The sequence below is a fragment of the Phoenix dactylifera genome, chromosome 11 (genome assembly GCF_009389715.1).
Source record: "Phoenix dactylifera cultivar Barhee BC4 chromosome 11, palm_55x_up_171113_PBpolish2nd_filt_p, whole genome shotgun sequence".
Classification (NCBI taxonomy): Eukaryota; Viridiplantae; Streptophyta; class Magnoliopsida; order Arecales; family Arecaceae; genus Phoenix; species Phoenix dactylifera.
In genome coordinates, this window is record NC_052402.1 from 24,537,591 (window position 1) to 24,553,363 (window position 15,773).

General features: G+C 34.3%; 1 protein-coding gene across 3 annotated transcripts in view; it reads right to left on the reverse strand.

Moving 5' to 3' along the window:
* Positions 1-1,291: 1,291 nt before the first annotated feature.
* LOC103710494 (GDP-L-galactose phosphorylase 1-like) overlaps positions 1,292-15,773 on the reverse strand; it is a 31,520-nt gene continuing 17,038 nt past the window's right edge. For all 3 annotated transcript variants that reach the window (XM_039131956.1, XM_008796215.4, XM_008796216.4), the window contains 2 exons: positions 2,410-2,661; positions 1,292-1,709 (listed from right to left, as the gene is read on the reverse strand). In XM_039131956.1, coding sequence (XP_038987884.1) covers positions 1,503-1,709; positions 2,410-2,661 — 459 coding nt within the window. In that variant the 3' untranslated portion in view covers positions 1,292-1,502. The remainder of the gene's footprint in view (positions 1,710-2,409; positions 2,662-15,773) is intronic.

Here is a 15,773-nt window from a genome sequence, read left to right on the forward strand (position 1 = left end):
TTCCATTACTCCAAATGAAATCCCTTCCTTTCAATTCTAAATCAATCAGATCAAGTGAAGATATGCAGTCAAGCAATGATTCATTATTTCTGATGCATTGGGCTTTGCCTAGTCTCATAGATTGACTTTGTGAAGTCAAAATCACCTTCGTTCAGCCAAGGACCTGTAAATTCGCTTCTAATTTCCACCAATTCTTCAAAGAAAGGAGATCTTTGAGGTCTTTGATTTGGTCCATACACAGCTGAGATCACAAGGCTTTTCTTCAATGGAAGGCAGTGGAGCTCCACGGTAAGAGAGAAGGACTCCGACCTCATGGATCATGTGTTCCAACCCATAAAAATCTCTCCGGAAGAGCCAACCGCTTGCTTCAACAATTTCTCATTCATCAATTCCCGATCCTCCTAACGAATGGAGAAAAGCCTGTGCCGGAGATGCAGATTTCATCTCACAACTAAATTAAGACTAAGGTCCTTGAATCCTCACAACTCCACTTACGCCTCCTCTAGTAGTTCTGGAGAGGTCACTGGCTAAGGCCTTCTTTTCACTTGGAGAAAAGGTCACCAGCGGCAAGAAGATCAAGACAATACCCTAGGGTTAGTAGTTGTAATGACAATTCAAGACATGGCCTTCGCTTAGTAAGTTGCAAACACAGATTTACATGAACACACTCACTTAAATGGGTAACTTTCAGGTCACTTTGTAACGAAATGGCAATCCACAAGTTGGCAGAGGATCAATTCAGAAAAAAAGAAATCAGAAAAGGGGTAAAACAATATAATATAATGCATTCCATGGGTTGATGAAATCATAGCCATAGCCATCCATCAGAGAAGTAACAAAAAGTTCCAAAGTTAAAGCAGCAGTCATGTACACAATGGCATTCTACTCTCACCTGATTGCGCTCACATCATTTCTTCAGTCTTTCTTGTTTGAGAAAATAGGAAGGACACAAAACAAGCCCACTGAAATTTCATCGAGATAACAGAAAATTAAAAGTAAAGTTAATTATACAAAGTGTAGAGTGAATAGAGATAAGGAAAGAGAGAAGCAGGAAACAAGTCATTTGGTTTCTTCAATCTTACTCATGGTAGCAAATAGTTTATTGTTCACTTAGGTATCCAAAATCACACACCTGAGGTTCACAAAATCTCAACCAGTTTCTAGACCAACTCCATGGCTCAATCTTTCTGAGCGGAAATTAACCAAGCATACCAGTTAAGAACCTAATTAAGACCCGAGCATGCATCTCGAGCCCCTGCAAGAAAAGAGGGATGCCATACCATCTCACAGGTAAACGTAAACCTAAACTTTCAATCATAACATCTGGACAAAAGAATGGAATTCAGAGGCAATAGTACATGCATATTGTTTGTAATTGCACAAGACTACAGGTTGCAGAATTCACAGAAATTTTTAACAATAAGCCGTGCACAAGTACTGCCACTAAACAAGCAACACATCAAACCATCTTACATAAGTACTGACTGCTCCAAACTGAAAGGCTATTCGTCTTGAAAAATCAGTTTTTTTGCAATATTGCAGCAAAGCTGCTTCAGGGCTTGGAAGCTGCTGTTGTCCAGCGAAATGGAAGCCATACTCTTTATTATTTCCACCTCAGACACACAATCAAAATCAGATTTTGTGCCGTAAACAAAATAGCCCCCACATTCCCAAGCAGAAAGGTGGCACCCCATCAGCACTTTATGGGCCTGTTTAGACACAAACAGCTATGTTATTATTCAACAAAAAGAAACAAATATTAGTTATTATCTGATTAGGATCATATAAAACAACGCCTGATTTCAGAAGCTAGAGCATATGGAGCTTCTGGTGACTACAATGAAGCCATCTGATAAAAATTAGACTGCTAACTTACAGGAACTCCTGTAATCTATCTTCTATGCGTGGAACAACCAGCTACTTCAGAAGATTATAACAGGTTCAACAATCTCTATTTAGCTGATGCACCATCCCCTGACAGATAGGTGGTATCACCAAGATAACAGCTATTGCCATTGGTCCACCAAAGGTTTAATGCAAGAACTTGAAGTGTTCAAGCTATTTAACTAGACCTTTTCATGGTAATATAACAGTCTAGTAATTCCATGAGAGATATTCCTTTCAAGCACTCCATAGTGACAATGTTGAGATATAGTTTCTCTATCTAAAGAACGAGAGATTACCTACATCTCATTCATTGTAACAAACTTTTCTCCGGTAGATGAAAACGCTTCTTTAAAAAGCATTTTTCTAACTCAGTAACAGGCAGTAATCATTTGGTTTTACCTTGTCTTCAGTCAATCAAATTGAAGCATGTCAGGCTGACTGAAGGAAGGTAATGTAAGAGTAGCCAAAATAAAAAGAAGCGGACAGAAAATAGTATGTCATATACTCAGAAACCATGCTTACCTGAGGAAACAAGAACGTTTTTGTGCCACAATCGGATATCAGCAGATTAAATGCAGCATTATGCTTATGCAAGGTGGAACAGATTTCTGCTACCATATCAGCTAGTGCTTTCAAGTTATTGCTCATGAAAACTAAGGTTTTAAGAGGATAATCTGCAACCTCACAGATACATATCCCTGTTGTTAGCGCATCGCCGTATACAGGGACAGTCGGAAGAACCTCCACAGGTAAAGGGTTCACAAAGTAACTAGCCTGCACCAGAATTGGAAAGACAATGTTAGCTGACTGGTTTGTTATTATATTTCCTGCAAACTTAGCTGAAAAATCCATACATCTCGCTGTTTAACAGTGTTGTAACCATAAGTTAGCAGAAGATATGCATAGTTTTTTGAATCTTTTTTAGGACTGAAACTAGATCGGATACGCATCATATACCAGTATATCCATATCTATATTTGTTTTGTTTGGCAAATACATATACGGATATGGATATTAGTTGGATGCAAAAATTCCTATTCATATTTATTTTAAATGAATACGGATATAAATCGGATATTGGAAATATGGATGTAAATATGGATGAGTCAGACAATTAAACTTTATGATCATAGAACCAAAGATATTACTAAGTGGATGGTAAATCAAGTTAATAGCACGTTAATATGGTCATATATTTTTCTTAAAAGTTTGTGAGTGCTATATAAAATTAAGAATAAATTACAAAAGTCTCCTTAAAGTTTACTTTATTACACTTGTACCCAATAGTTTGTTAAACTTTTACTTACACCTAGTTAAATTAACGGTGTTAGTAAATCCATTTACCTCATGTAAAAAGTCAAAATTGACCATGAATACTGAGTAAATTACAAAAAAAACTCTGAGATTATAAGTAAATTATACTTACATCCAATAGTTTAAAAAACCTACCCCCCTAAGGTTTATTTTTCTCCAATACTTTAACCAATAACTTAACAGAATGTTAGCCAAATCGTTAACTTAAATAGGACCTAAATGCCATATTAGAAAAAATTTAGAAAATGACTAAGTTACCCTTAAGTGATATAACCTCCACTCAAGGAGAAGCCATGAGGCGCCATGGGTTTGGAGCTTGATTTTGATGAATCATCAGAAAAGAGCTATATGCCGAGGGGAAAGTCATCTAGATTTCTCAGGCAAGTGGATGCCTCTAAAATTTTTTGCTGCAAGAAACTAGTATCAAGAGTTGTCGCTTGAGCCAGCCTGATCATGGCCCAAGCCAGGCCATGGAACCACAACTGATGCATACTCCAAAAAGAAAAATTCTCATGCACGTACTAATTTGGATCGTTGTGATGATAGGCTGTCAGAGATATCATAACTCTATATGCAGATTTAGGAATCTTCATCCACAACAACAATGTTAAGCAATCATATTTATGGTATTGGACAAGTAGAACTCAGAATCAGTAAATGATACACTGGCATCCCCAATCTCTGTGATGTGGTGAGCGGAAAAACAAGAACAAAACCTGGTCAAAAAGAACGCTCGTTGCCGAATACTGGTTGGAAATTAAGGATGCTCATCATCGGAGGTTGGGAAGGAAGCTTGTCGTCGGTCGCTCATTAGAAAGGGACACTCATTAGGTGGCAAAGCGAGAAGGAAACCCTAGCCACTCAATCTCAAAGAGAAAAAGACTCTTAAAGATGGAAGACTTCGAGAAGATCGGAGAGTCGAAAAAGTAAAAAAAGAGCCATATTTTTTTATAGGGGTAATTTTGACTTTTTCAATAGATAAATGGTTTCACTAACGCTGTCAATTTAACTGGGTGTAACGGTAGGTTTTACAGAATATTGTGTAAGTCTAATAAATGTAACCCTTCAAAGAATTTTTGTAAGGTTATTTTGGTCATTTTAAAAAAATTCTGACATGGCACTTAGGTCTCATTAAAAGTTAACGGTTTGACTAACATTTTGTTAAGTTATAGGTTAAAAATAAACCTCAGAGGGGTAAGCGTAGGTTTTTCATACTATTGGGTGTAAATGTAATTTACCCCTAATCACAGGAAGATTTTTATAATTTACTCTCAAATTAACTAAGATAACAAATAAAATCAGATATTTGGATACTGATCGGGTAGTTATATATTCATATCCATATTCAATTTTCTTTGATGGATATGGATATTGAAAAGGATATTAGTCGGATGCCCAAATTGCTATCTATATCCGGATAGATTCGGATATGAAAACGGATCCGACTGATATTATCTAGTCCACTTTCACCCCTCATATTTTTTCTAAGGGTGGTATTAAAAACTTAATAGATGTGGCAAAGCTTTTTAAAAATGATAGGGCACAAGGGTGAATACAACATATATAAAAAGCACTATCAATGTCAGAGCTCAGAAATAACTATAAACTATAAAACACAACATTTTACATGAATATAAAGATTACTTTAAAAAAAATTCATACCACACCCAAGATTTTAGTTGAATTACACGTAACACCTCCCCTCCTCCCTATTTTACTAATTAAGTAAATTTAAACTGCAACAAACATGTAAATTTACTCTAATAGATTGTGGGCAACCATTTTTAAGGTGTTTCATGGGATTGTTGTAAATTAGGCGATAAAAATATTCCTACCCCCTCAGTGGTCCAGCTTTAATTGATTGTCCATCAAGCTTGGAATGTATTAGACTACCATAGGCCTAATACTAAACTTGCTGAACATGTCGAATGCTTAGTCAAACATTGACCACAATAATGAAGACCACCTGTCTGGCCCACCATCGTGTCTTGGTCCACATGAAGTCCCAAAGACACCCTCACTATTACCCTCATGTACCAGCCTCTCTCCTCAACATCCACAAGAAGCATCCCCATTCGCAGCAACATCATGGTCATCTGCTTTGTCTCTAAAAATAGAGTAATTGCTAGCATCCTCGCCCAAGCCAGCTACAAGGTAGTTGTCCTCAAGAAGGACAGTTGCCAATTCCGCTCCAACCTTAACTTGCTCGAGGGCTCCAATATGGACCAAATGTACAAGGGTGTCGCCCGTTATCAATGGTGACTCCTCCATCAACTAGGTGAAGTTTCCAATAGTTCCTTCTCTCTTCTCTTCCTCTCTCTCCATCCACTCCATTGTCAAATCGTGTTACCCTCTTGGCTTTACACCTCGCCCTCCCAGAGTGCTACCTCACAATCTTCTCCTGGACTAGCCTCAACTATTGCTCTCGACAACACAACATCAATTGTGACCGCGCCAATGGCCACATTGTTGACCTCATCCTTCAAGGCAAATCCGAGGACCTTATTATCTCCCGTGCCAATTGCTCAGTGAACTCATGTCTAGCCTTGCATTCTTGGAGATCTACTTCCTTGAACGCCTCACCACCCTCATCCTCGCCAACTAGAAGTAGATCTTCGACCCCATCACCTCTGCCGCACCTCCCTTCCTCTGCATCCTTGACCATGTTGAAAAACTGAACCTTCGCCCCTCTCTCAGCTGACATTGGTCACCTCACCCACCTCATTGTTCTCAACATCGCCAACAACTTCAATCGCAGCAACAACCAAATCCGACCAGATTCCACCCAACTTCAAGATCTCTACATGCCCAACCATGCCCTTGCCCAAAACTGGATCTCTTCTTGCTGTACTTGGACAGGAACTGGATCACCAACCAAATCCCATTGGCGATCATTGGGAGCCATGTTTTGTTGAACCGGTGTAGGAACATTGTTGAGAGGGGGGGAGATCCAGGACACCTTCAAACCACAGTTCTACTTCATGGTGCTGGAGCAAGACCTCTTGTACAATCGCCTCCGAGGTCACATGTGGAGCATGTTGACCTCAACAGTGTACATGGAGCACCTGGATTTGAGTCACAACCGCTTGTATGGGTCCATCCCAAAAGGCTTGAACTTGGAACACCTCAAGGTTGCCCCCATGCTAGCAATGACCGCATAGGTAGGATGAGTGCACAATCATTCAATTGGAGAGGTCATGTATACTATAGTTTGGGGACCTTGGTTGAGAATAACTACAGGTAGAATTGTCGTCTACTAACTTTGGTTAAGTTAACCATGGTTAAAGGTTAATTAGGAAGACAACAAGCTAAAAGAAGGGGTTTTCCAATTAAAATTGACATTATCTTGGTCAATTTGCAAATAGGGATAATTAATTTTGATATGCAAAAAACAATAAAAAAAGAGATAGGGTGTAGTGCAATAAAACCATCTAAGTGAGAACCCCTACAAGGACATCTAAAAGTGATAAAAACCTTTCACCCATACCAAGGAGGCATAGCAGCCACATAAATGATACTTGCATATTGTTGAATAGCAATGGGGCAAAATATCACTTGGTATAATAATAAAATTAGAAAAATACCATATTCCATATTACATTGTGGAATGTAGTGTATAAAAGAAACTTTGTCAAATAGGATGGCATTGATAGGTCTCTCAAGGAAAGACCATTATTATCAAGACACCCATAAGGACTCATAGTAATATAAATAATCAAGAATATATTTTGTTGAATTAGTACATATCACCCAAAAATATTTGCATATTTCACAAATCTGGTTTTCCGTTCATTGTTGCATACGGCATACCCTCTACATCAGATGTCAAAACTCTTATGGCTTCTTCAGCATGTTTTGATGCATATCAGCCATTACAGAAAGCTAAGCTACTTAGCAGGATGAACTCATGCATTGGCCAAGCTTCATTTCAATTCAGCAAAATATGAAGTCAAGAAAATAATGTAATTCAAGAGAAGAACCTAAATGTTATAGGTGTGGTAGATTTGGGCATTATGCAAATAGATGCTCAATGCGAAGAAAAATTAATTCCTTACAAATAGATGATAATCTGAAAACCCAGTTAATGAAACTTATGATAAACTCATCTTCAGAAGAAGACAGTAATTATTCAAGCTCATCAGAGGATGAGATAAATGAAGTAATAACTTCATCAGAAGATCAAACAAAGTCAGATAAATGTCAATGTAATACAGTACAATGTGACAAAGATTATTGGAAATCTTTTGTAGGAATGAGATCATTAAATGTACTGACAAACAGTCAAGAAGAGATATTAAAAGTTATAGATCAAATTACTGATCACAATATAAAAAAACAGTTATTAGAATTTCTGATAGAAAAGAACCCAAATAACAGAGAATCGTCAAGATTAATATTACCTAATAAAGGATATCAGTTTCAAGAAGTTATGAATAGATTCAATAGTTATAAGATAAAAGAAAAACCTGTTTCTTTACAAGATTTAAAATATGAAATAAAACAGCTAAAAATAGAAATATCTATGTTAAAAAATGAAAATGAACGGTTTAATACTAGAATATCTAGCCTAGAAAATGCAAGAGAAGAGTCTCAGACATCCTTTATAAAAGGTAAGGATATAAAACAGGAAACAGATGATCTTCCTGATTATTTAAATATATCAAAACCAGATAACATACCAAAAATGGTATATAAAAATAAATCTAGTAATAAACAAGAGTTTTGTACTAGAAAATGCCAAAGCATTAATAGATAGCGGCGCAGATCTAAACTGCATCCAGGAAGGATTAATTCCAACAACTTATTTTCAAAAGACAGTACAGTCATTAACTGCAGCTGGAGGAAATAAGTTACCAATCAGGTATAAAATACCTAAAGCACATATCTGTAATCAAGATGTTTGTATTGAAACATCTTTTATGTTAGTTAAAAATTTAACACAAGATATAATTTTGGGAACTCCTTTCCTAAATGATATTATGCCAATAACAAAAATAGATAATTCTGGAATTTATGCCCCGAAGGAAGGAAAGCAGTTAGTATTTCTGTTTATAACAGATCCACATACCAAAATGATAAATGAAATTAAAGATATCCTTATAAAAAAGGAAAATCAGCTAAACTTCTTAAAAAAGGAAATGACAATATACAATATAGAAGAAGATCTAAAGAAACCATATAATCGAATTAAGATTAATGAAATAGAGAATCAGTTTAAAAATGAAATCTGTAATGAACTACCCAATGCCTTTTGGGATAGAAAAAAACATCAAGTCAGTTTACCCTATGAGGAATCATTTAAGGAACAAAATATTCCTACTAAGGCTCGGCCAACTCAGATGAACCAAGAATATTTAAAATTATGTAAAACTGAAATAGAAATGCTTCTAAAAAGAGGACTAATAAGAAAATCTTCTTCTCCTTGGAGTTGTACTGCTTTCTATGTCAATAAAAATGCAGAGAAAGAAAGAGGAAATCCAAGATTAGTAATCAATTATAAGCCCTTAAATAAAGTGTTAAAATGGATAAGATATCCATTACCAAATAAAAGAGATTTGTTAGAAAGACTGAATGAAGCAATTATCTTTTCAAAATTTGATCTAAAATCAGGATACTGGCAAATTCAGATCAAAGAATCTGATAGATATAAAACTGCTTTCACAGTACCATTTGGTCATTATGAATGGAATGTAATGCCCTTTGGATTAAAAAATGCCCCTTCTGAATTTCAGAAAATTATGAATGAAATTTTTAATGACATACCATATATAATTGTATATATAGATGATGTTTTGATATTTTCGCAAAACTTTGCCAGTCATATTAAACATCTTAAACACTTCAAAATGGTAGCCCATAAAAATGGTTTAGTAATATCACAAAGAAAAATGAACTTATTCCAAACCAAAGTAAGGTTTTTAGGACATTATATTTCCCAAGAAAAAATAATTCCAATAGAAAGAAGTATTGAATTTGCATCAAAATTTCCTGATGAAATAATTGATAATAAGCAACTTCAAAGATTCCTAGGAAGTTTAAACTATATATCTGATTATTATAAGAATCTAGCAGAAGATACTGCTATTCTATATGGAAGGCTCAATAAAAGTCCGACTCCGTGGAGTGATTCGCACACCAAGCAGGTAAAGAAAATTAAGTCAAAGGTAAAAAGTTTACCCTGCTTAACATTAGCTAATCCTAATTGGTTTAAAATCGTCGAAACCGATGCATCAGATATCGAATTCGGAGGAATTTTAAAGCAATTAGACCCTCGTAATAAAAAAGAAATTCTTGTCAGATTTGTTTCTGGAAAATGGAATCCAACTCAAAAGAAGTATTCTACTATCAAGAAAGAAATGCTTTCAATAGTTAAATGTATATTAAAATTTCAAAGTGATCTGTTAAATCAACAGTTCCTGTTGAGGATAGACTGCACAGCAGCAAAACAGATCATAGAAAAAGATGTTAAAAATTTAGTATCCAAGCAAATCTTTGCTGGATGGCAGGCACAGTTGTCTGTTTTTGATTTTAATATTGAATACATTAAATCCGAAGAAAATTCTCTTCCAGATTTCTTAACACGTGAATTTTTACAGGGATGATTCCTCTTAGAGGAGCATATGCTCGAGGAAGAAATTCTTCTCGAGGAATCAGGGGACGCAGTGCCAATGCACTTCCCATGAATACAGCAAATTTTCTGTTTCATAAACAGCCAGAAAGGGTACCACAGATGGTGGACCTAGCAACCTACTTGGGACAACAAAAACAAAAGCAGGTTGAACAGCAAAATGCTGCAAGAGAAAATCTCTCTTCTTCATCATCATCTAAACCAACAATGAAAGAGGTGCTTCAAGAAAGTACTATTGACACCTCATTCTTGCAAAATAATTGCGAGACTATTATAATGTACCTGAGTCCAAGTGATATCGAACAAATGGAAGACCCATGGTGCATTCGTCAAAAATATTTTGATGAGCAAGGATATCCTTCGATGCAAGACAAAGACAGACAGATAATGGAGAAATTATTGCTCCTTACTGAATCTGTGGAAATTAATCACAATTTCCATAATAATAATATAAATAATAATATCAATTATAGTAAATGTACTATTTGCAGGATCATGCAGCCACAAGAATGGGGATTAGATCCCAACAGGCCAATAATGATAACCAAGTATGGTTATGAAATTATGGCGACCTACTGGGACTACGTCGAGGCTTTCACTAACTTATTTTTTTATGAAAATTTCAAGAGAAAGCACTCTTGGTTTTTACAGGTACATCCTGATGTTCTAGCCAAACCCATTCCGGATTGGTTCAACAAATGGTGGACTTTCTTCGGCCCTGATCTAAAAATATTACCTAAAGAATTATTAGATCTTTTTGAAGAATGGGTGGACAATCATCCCGTCATCAACAAAATGACCGATGATCAAATATGCACTACTACTTGTCCTATGATCTATTTCATAGAGAACAGAATCCCCTGGATCTGGAAGTGGACCCTATCTACTGGATTTGACTCCAATAATATTCCAGTACTAAAAAGAAATGCTCTTTACAAATGGTGGGTAGGAATGCCCAAAGACAAATTAGATGGCATAATAACTACCATCAAAGGAAATATTCATCTTTATAAGGAGAAAAAAGTATTTGGATCTCCTCAACAATCTAGCACTGATGATGACAACTTATTTATGTCCATGAAACATAAATTAAGTAGGAGATATCCTAATATATCTGAAGAAGAAGTAAAGGCAAAATGCCTAGAGAAAATCAAGAAGGAATTCTTCAAAGCATTTGATGATAAATCTATGAAGTCTGCCTCTTCCCAACAATCTTCATCAAATACTCCCGAAAACACAAGTAATACTTATGATTGCTTAGCAGGAGAAGCACAAGATCCAAATGAAGATCTTGAAGTTCAGAATACTCCTACTCCAATGGAGGAAGTATGGCAAACTATTCTCACCCGAAGACCTGGACAAAAGGGAGCAGTCAAATCTGTCCCAAAAACAGATAAAGGAAAGACTGTGGTCACATCAAGCTCAGGATAAAACCATCCTGTGAAGAAATAGCTTCACCGACATCTTTATGTATACAGTGAACAAATGAGTGGTTCACTGACAGCTTTATATCCTGTCACCTTTTACTTTCCAGCTATGAATGGTTTTGTAAATCTGTGTGCACCCCTGGTTTTGTAAATCTGTGTGCACCCCTGGTTTTGTAAATCTGTGTGCACCCCTGGTTTTGTAAATCTGGTTTCTGGTTTGTTTTCCTCCTATAAAAAGCCCCCTTGAGGTGTGTTCAAGGCAGGCGAAAAATATCGAATGAAGAATTACTTTCTTTCATCTCATCTGTCTTAGTCTTCCTCCTCTTCCCTCAAAGTTAGTCTTCCTCCTCTTCCCTCAAAGTTAGTCTTCCTCCTCAGCATATGAAGGTATAATATTATTTAGGAAAGGAGTTCCCAAAATTATATCTTGTGTTAAATTTTTAACTAACATAAAAGATGTTTCAATACAAACATCTTGATTACAGATATGTGCTTTAGGTATTTTATACCTGATTGGTAACTTATTTCTTTCAGCTGCAGTTAATGACTGTACTGTCTTTTGAAAATAAGTTGTTGGAATTAATCCTTCCTGGATGCAGTTTAGATCTGCGCCGCTATCTATTAATGCTTTGGCATTTTCTAGTACAAAACTCTTGTTTATTACTAGATTTATTTTTATATACCATTTTTAGTATGTTATCTGGTTTAATATATTTAAATAATCAGGAAGATCATCTGTTTCCTGTTTTATATCCTTACCTTTTATAAAGGATGTCTGAGACTCTTCTCTTGCATTTTCTAGGCTAGATATTCTAGTATTAGACCGTTCATTTTCATTTTTTAACATAGATATTTCTATTTTTAGCTGTTTTATTTCATATTTTAAATCTTGTAAAGAAACAGGTTTTTCTTTTATCTTATAACTATTGAATCTATTCATAACTTCTTGAAACTGATATCCTTTATTAGGTAATATTAATCTTGACGATTCTCTGTTATTTGGGTTCTTTTCTATCAGAAATTCTAATAACTGTTTTTTTATATTGTGATCAGTAATTTGATCTATAACTTTTAATATCTCTTCTTGACTGTTTGTCAGTACATTTAATGATCTCATTCCTACAAAAGATTTCCAATAATCTTTGTCACATTGTACTGTATTACATTGACATTTATCTGACTTTGTTTGATCTTCTGATGAAGTTATTACTTCATTTATCTCATCCTCTGATGAGCTTGAATAATTACTGTCTTCTTCTGAAGATGAGTTTATCATAAGTTTCATTAACTGGGTTTTCAGATTATCATCTATTTGTAAGGAATTAATTTTCCTTCGCATTGAGCATCTATTTGCATAATGCCCAAATCTACCACACCTATAACATTTAGGTTCTTCTTTGATAACTCTCTTTTTCTTTTTTCTCTTAATAGCATGTTTTTCTTGCTGTTGTTGCTTCTTTTTAAAGTATCTTCTTTGCTTATATGCCTTATACTCTTTACGAGGTGTTTTATGTACATATTTTTTGTACCTTCTTTTCTTTCTATTTGAATTATTTTTCCTTGGAAAATATAATGTCCTAAAAACCTTACTTTGGTTTGGAATAAGTTCATTTTTCTTTGTGATATTACTAAACCATTTTTATGGGCTACCATTTTGAAGTGTTTAAGATGTTTAATATGACTGGCAAAGTTTTGCGAAAATATCAAAACATCATCTATATATACAATTATATATGGTATGTCATTAAAAATTTCATTCATAATTTTCTGAAATTCAGAAGGGGCATTTTTTAATCCAAAGGGCATTACATTCCATTCATAATGACCAAATGGTACTGTGAAAGCAGTTTTATATCTATCAGATTCTTTGATCTGAATTTGCCAGTATCCTGATTTTAGATCAAATTTTGAAAAGATAATTGCTTCATTCAGTCTTTCTAACAAATCTCTTTTATTTGGTAATGGATATCTTATCCATTTTAACACTTTATTTAAGGGCTTATAATTGATTACTAATCTTGGATTTCCTCTTTCTTTCTCTGCATTTTTATTGACATAGAAAGCAGTACAACTCCAAGGAGAAGAAGATTTTCTTATTAGTCCTCTTTTTAGAAGCATTTCTATTTCAGTTTTACATAATTTTAAATATTCTTGGTTCATCTGAGTTGGCCTAGCCTTAGTAGGAATATTTTGTTCCTTAAATGATTCCTCATAGGGTAAACTGACTTGATGTTTTTTTCTATCCCAAAAGGCATTGGGTAGTTCATTACAGATTTCATTTTTAAACTGATTCTCTATTTCATTAATCTTAATTCGATTATATGGTTTCTTTAGATCTTCTTCTATATTGTATATTGTCATTTCCTTTTTTAAGAAGTTTAGCTGATTTTCCTTTTTTATAAGGATATCTTTAATTTCATTTATCATTTTGGTATGTGGATCTGTTATAAACAGAAATACTAACTGCTTTCCTTCCTTCTGGGCATAAATTCCAGAATTATCTATTTTTGTTATTGGCATAATATCATTTAGGAAAGGAGTTCCCAAAATTATATCTTGTGTTAAATTTTTAACTAACATAAAAGATGTTTCAATACAAACATCTTGATTACAGATATGTGCTTTAGGTATTTTATACCTGATTGGTAACTTATTTCCTCCAGCTGCAGTTAATGACTGTACTGTCTTTTGAAAATAAGTTGTTGGAATTAATCCTTCCTGGATGCAGTTTAGATCTGCGCCGCTATCTATTAATGCTTTGGCATTTTCTAGTACAAAACTCTTGTTTATTACTAGATTTATTTTTATATACCATTTTTGGTATGTTATCTGGTTTAATATATTTAAATAATCAGGAAGATCAACTGTTTCCTGTTTTATATCCTTACCTTTTATAAAGGATGTCTGAGACTCTTCTCTTGCATTTTCTAGGCTAGATATTCTAGTATTAAACCGTTCATTTTCATTTTTTAACATAGATATTTCTATTTTTAGCTGTTTTATTTCATATTTTAAATCTTGTAAAGAAACAGGTTTTTCTTTTATCTTATAACTATTGAATCTATTCATAACTTCTTGAAACTGATATCCTTTATTAGGTAATATTAATCTTGACGATTCTCTGTTATTTGGGTTCTTTTCTATTAGAAATTCTAATAACTGTTTTTTTATATTGTGATCAGTAATTTGATCTATAACTTTTAATATCTCTTCTTGACTGTTTGTCAGTACATTTAATGATCTCATTCCTACAAAAGATTTCCAATAATCTTTGTCACATTGTACTGTATTACATTGACATTTATCTGACTTTGTTTGATCTTCTGATGAAGTTATTACTTCATTTATCTCATCCTCTGATGAGCTTGAATAATTACTGTCTTCTTCTGAAGATGAGTTTATCATAAGTTTCATTAACTGGGTTTTCAGATTATCATCTATTTGTAAGGAATTAATTTTCCTTCGCATTGAGCATCTATTTGCATAATGCCCAAATCTACCACACCTATAACATTTAGGTTCTTCTTTGATAACTCTCTTTTTCTTTTTTCTCTTAATAGCATGTTTTTCTTGCTGTTGTTGCTTCTTTTTATAGTATCTTCTTTGCTTATATGCCTTATACTCTTTACGAGGTGTTTTATGTACATATTTTTTGTACCTTCTTTTCTTTCTATTTGACCCTTCTGGGTTTTCTTGCATGTCATATGCAAATTGGTGACAGAAATCACCTAGTTGGTGTTTTTCTGTTTGTGCTTGCTTTTTTATTTGTTTTTTAAGTTTTAAATCATTACATATATTTAATCCTTCTTGAACACATACTCCTATAATTTGTCCATAGGTGTATTGTTCATAATTTATATTTATTCCACCCTGTCTATCTCTTAAAGTTTTCTTTATTCTTGCCGCAAATAAATATGGCAATCCATCTATAAATTTAGATTTCCATAATTCAGAGTTAGGATCATTTACTTGAAATACTCTGGTCATAAAGGTATCCTTATACCATCTAAAATGCGTTAAAGTAGGGCATTTTAGATTAAGTAATAGAGTTCTCATTGAATCTCCGTCTTTTAATTCTAATCCTACAAAATGTTGGATTATGGTTACACACAAAGTATATACCGCATCTTGTTCAGTGTCTATACCTATTGTACCACTGCTAGTTGGCCTATCTGGCTCTACCTTTATGGTTTTTATATGTCCCATAATTTCATTCCTTTGGTTGTCATTTAAATATGCCTGCCACCATCCTTTTAACTGACCTATAAATCCAGCTATTATGAATTTAACAATTTCATGATCAGTGTTACCATTCTGTTGGCAAATTGTTGAATACATCATTATTCTATGTATTACATCTAAAATCTGTTTATCAGACATTCCATCTATATTCCATTCATAGATGTGTTTTCCAGAATAAGAATTCTGAAATGGTTCTCTCTCCTCATGTAAGACATCTAATGGAGAGGGCCTTTTGTAATAATATTTTTCTAATGGTCTAGGTTCATATTTTATCG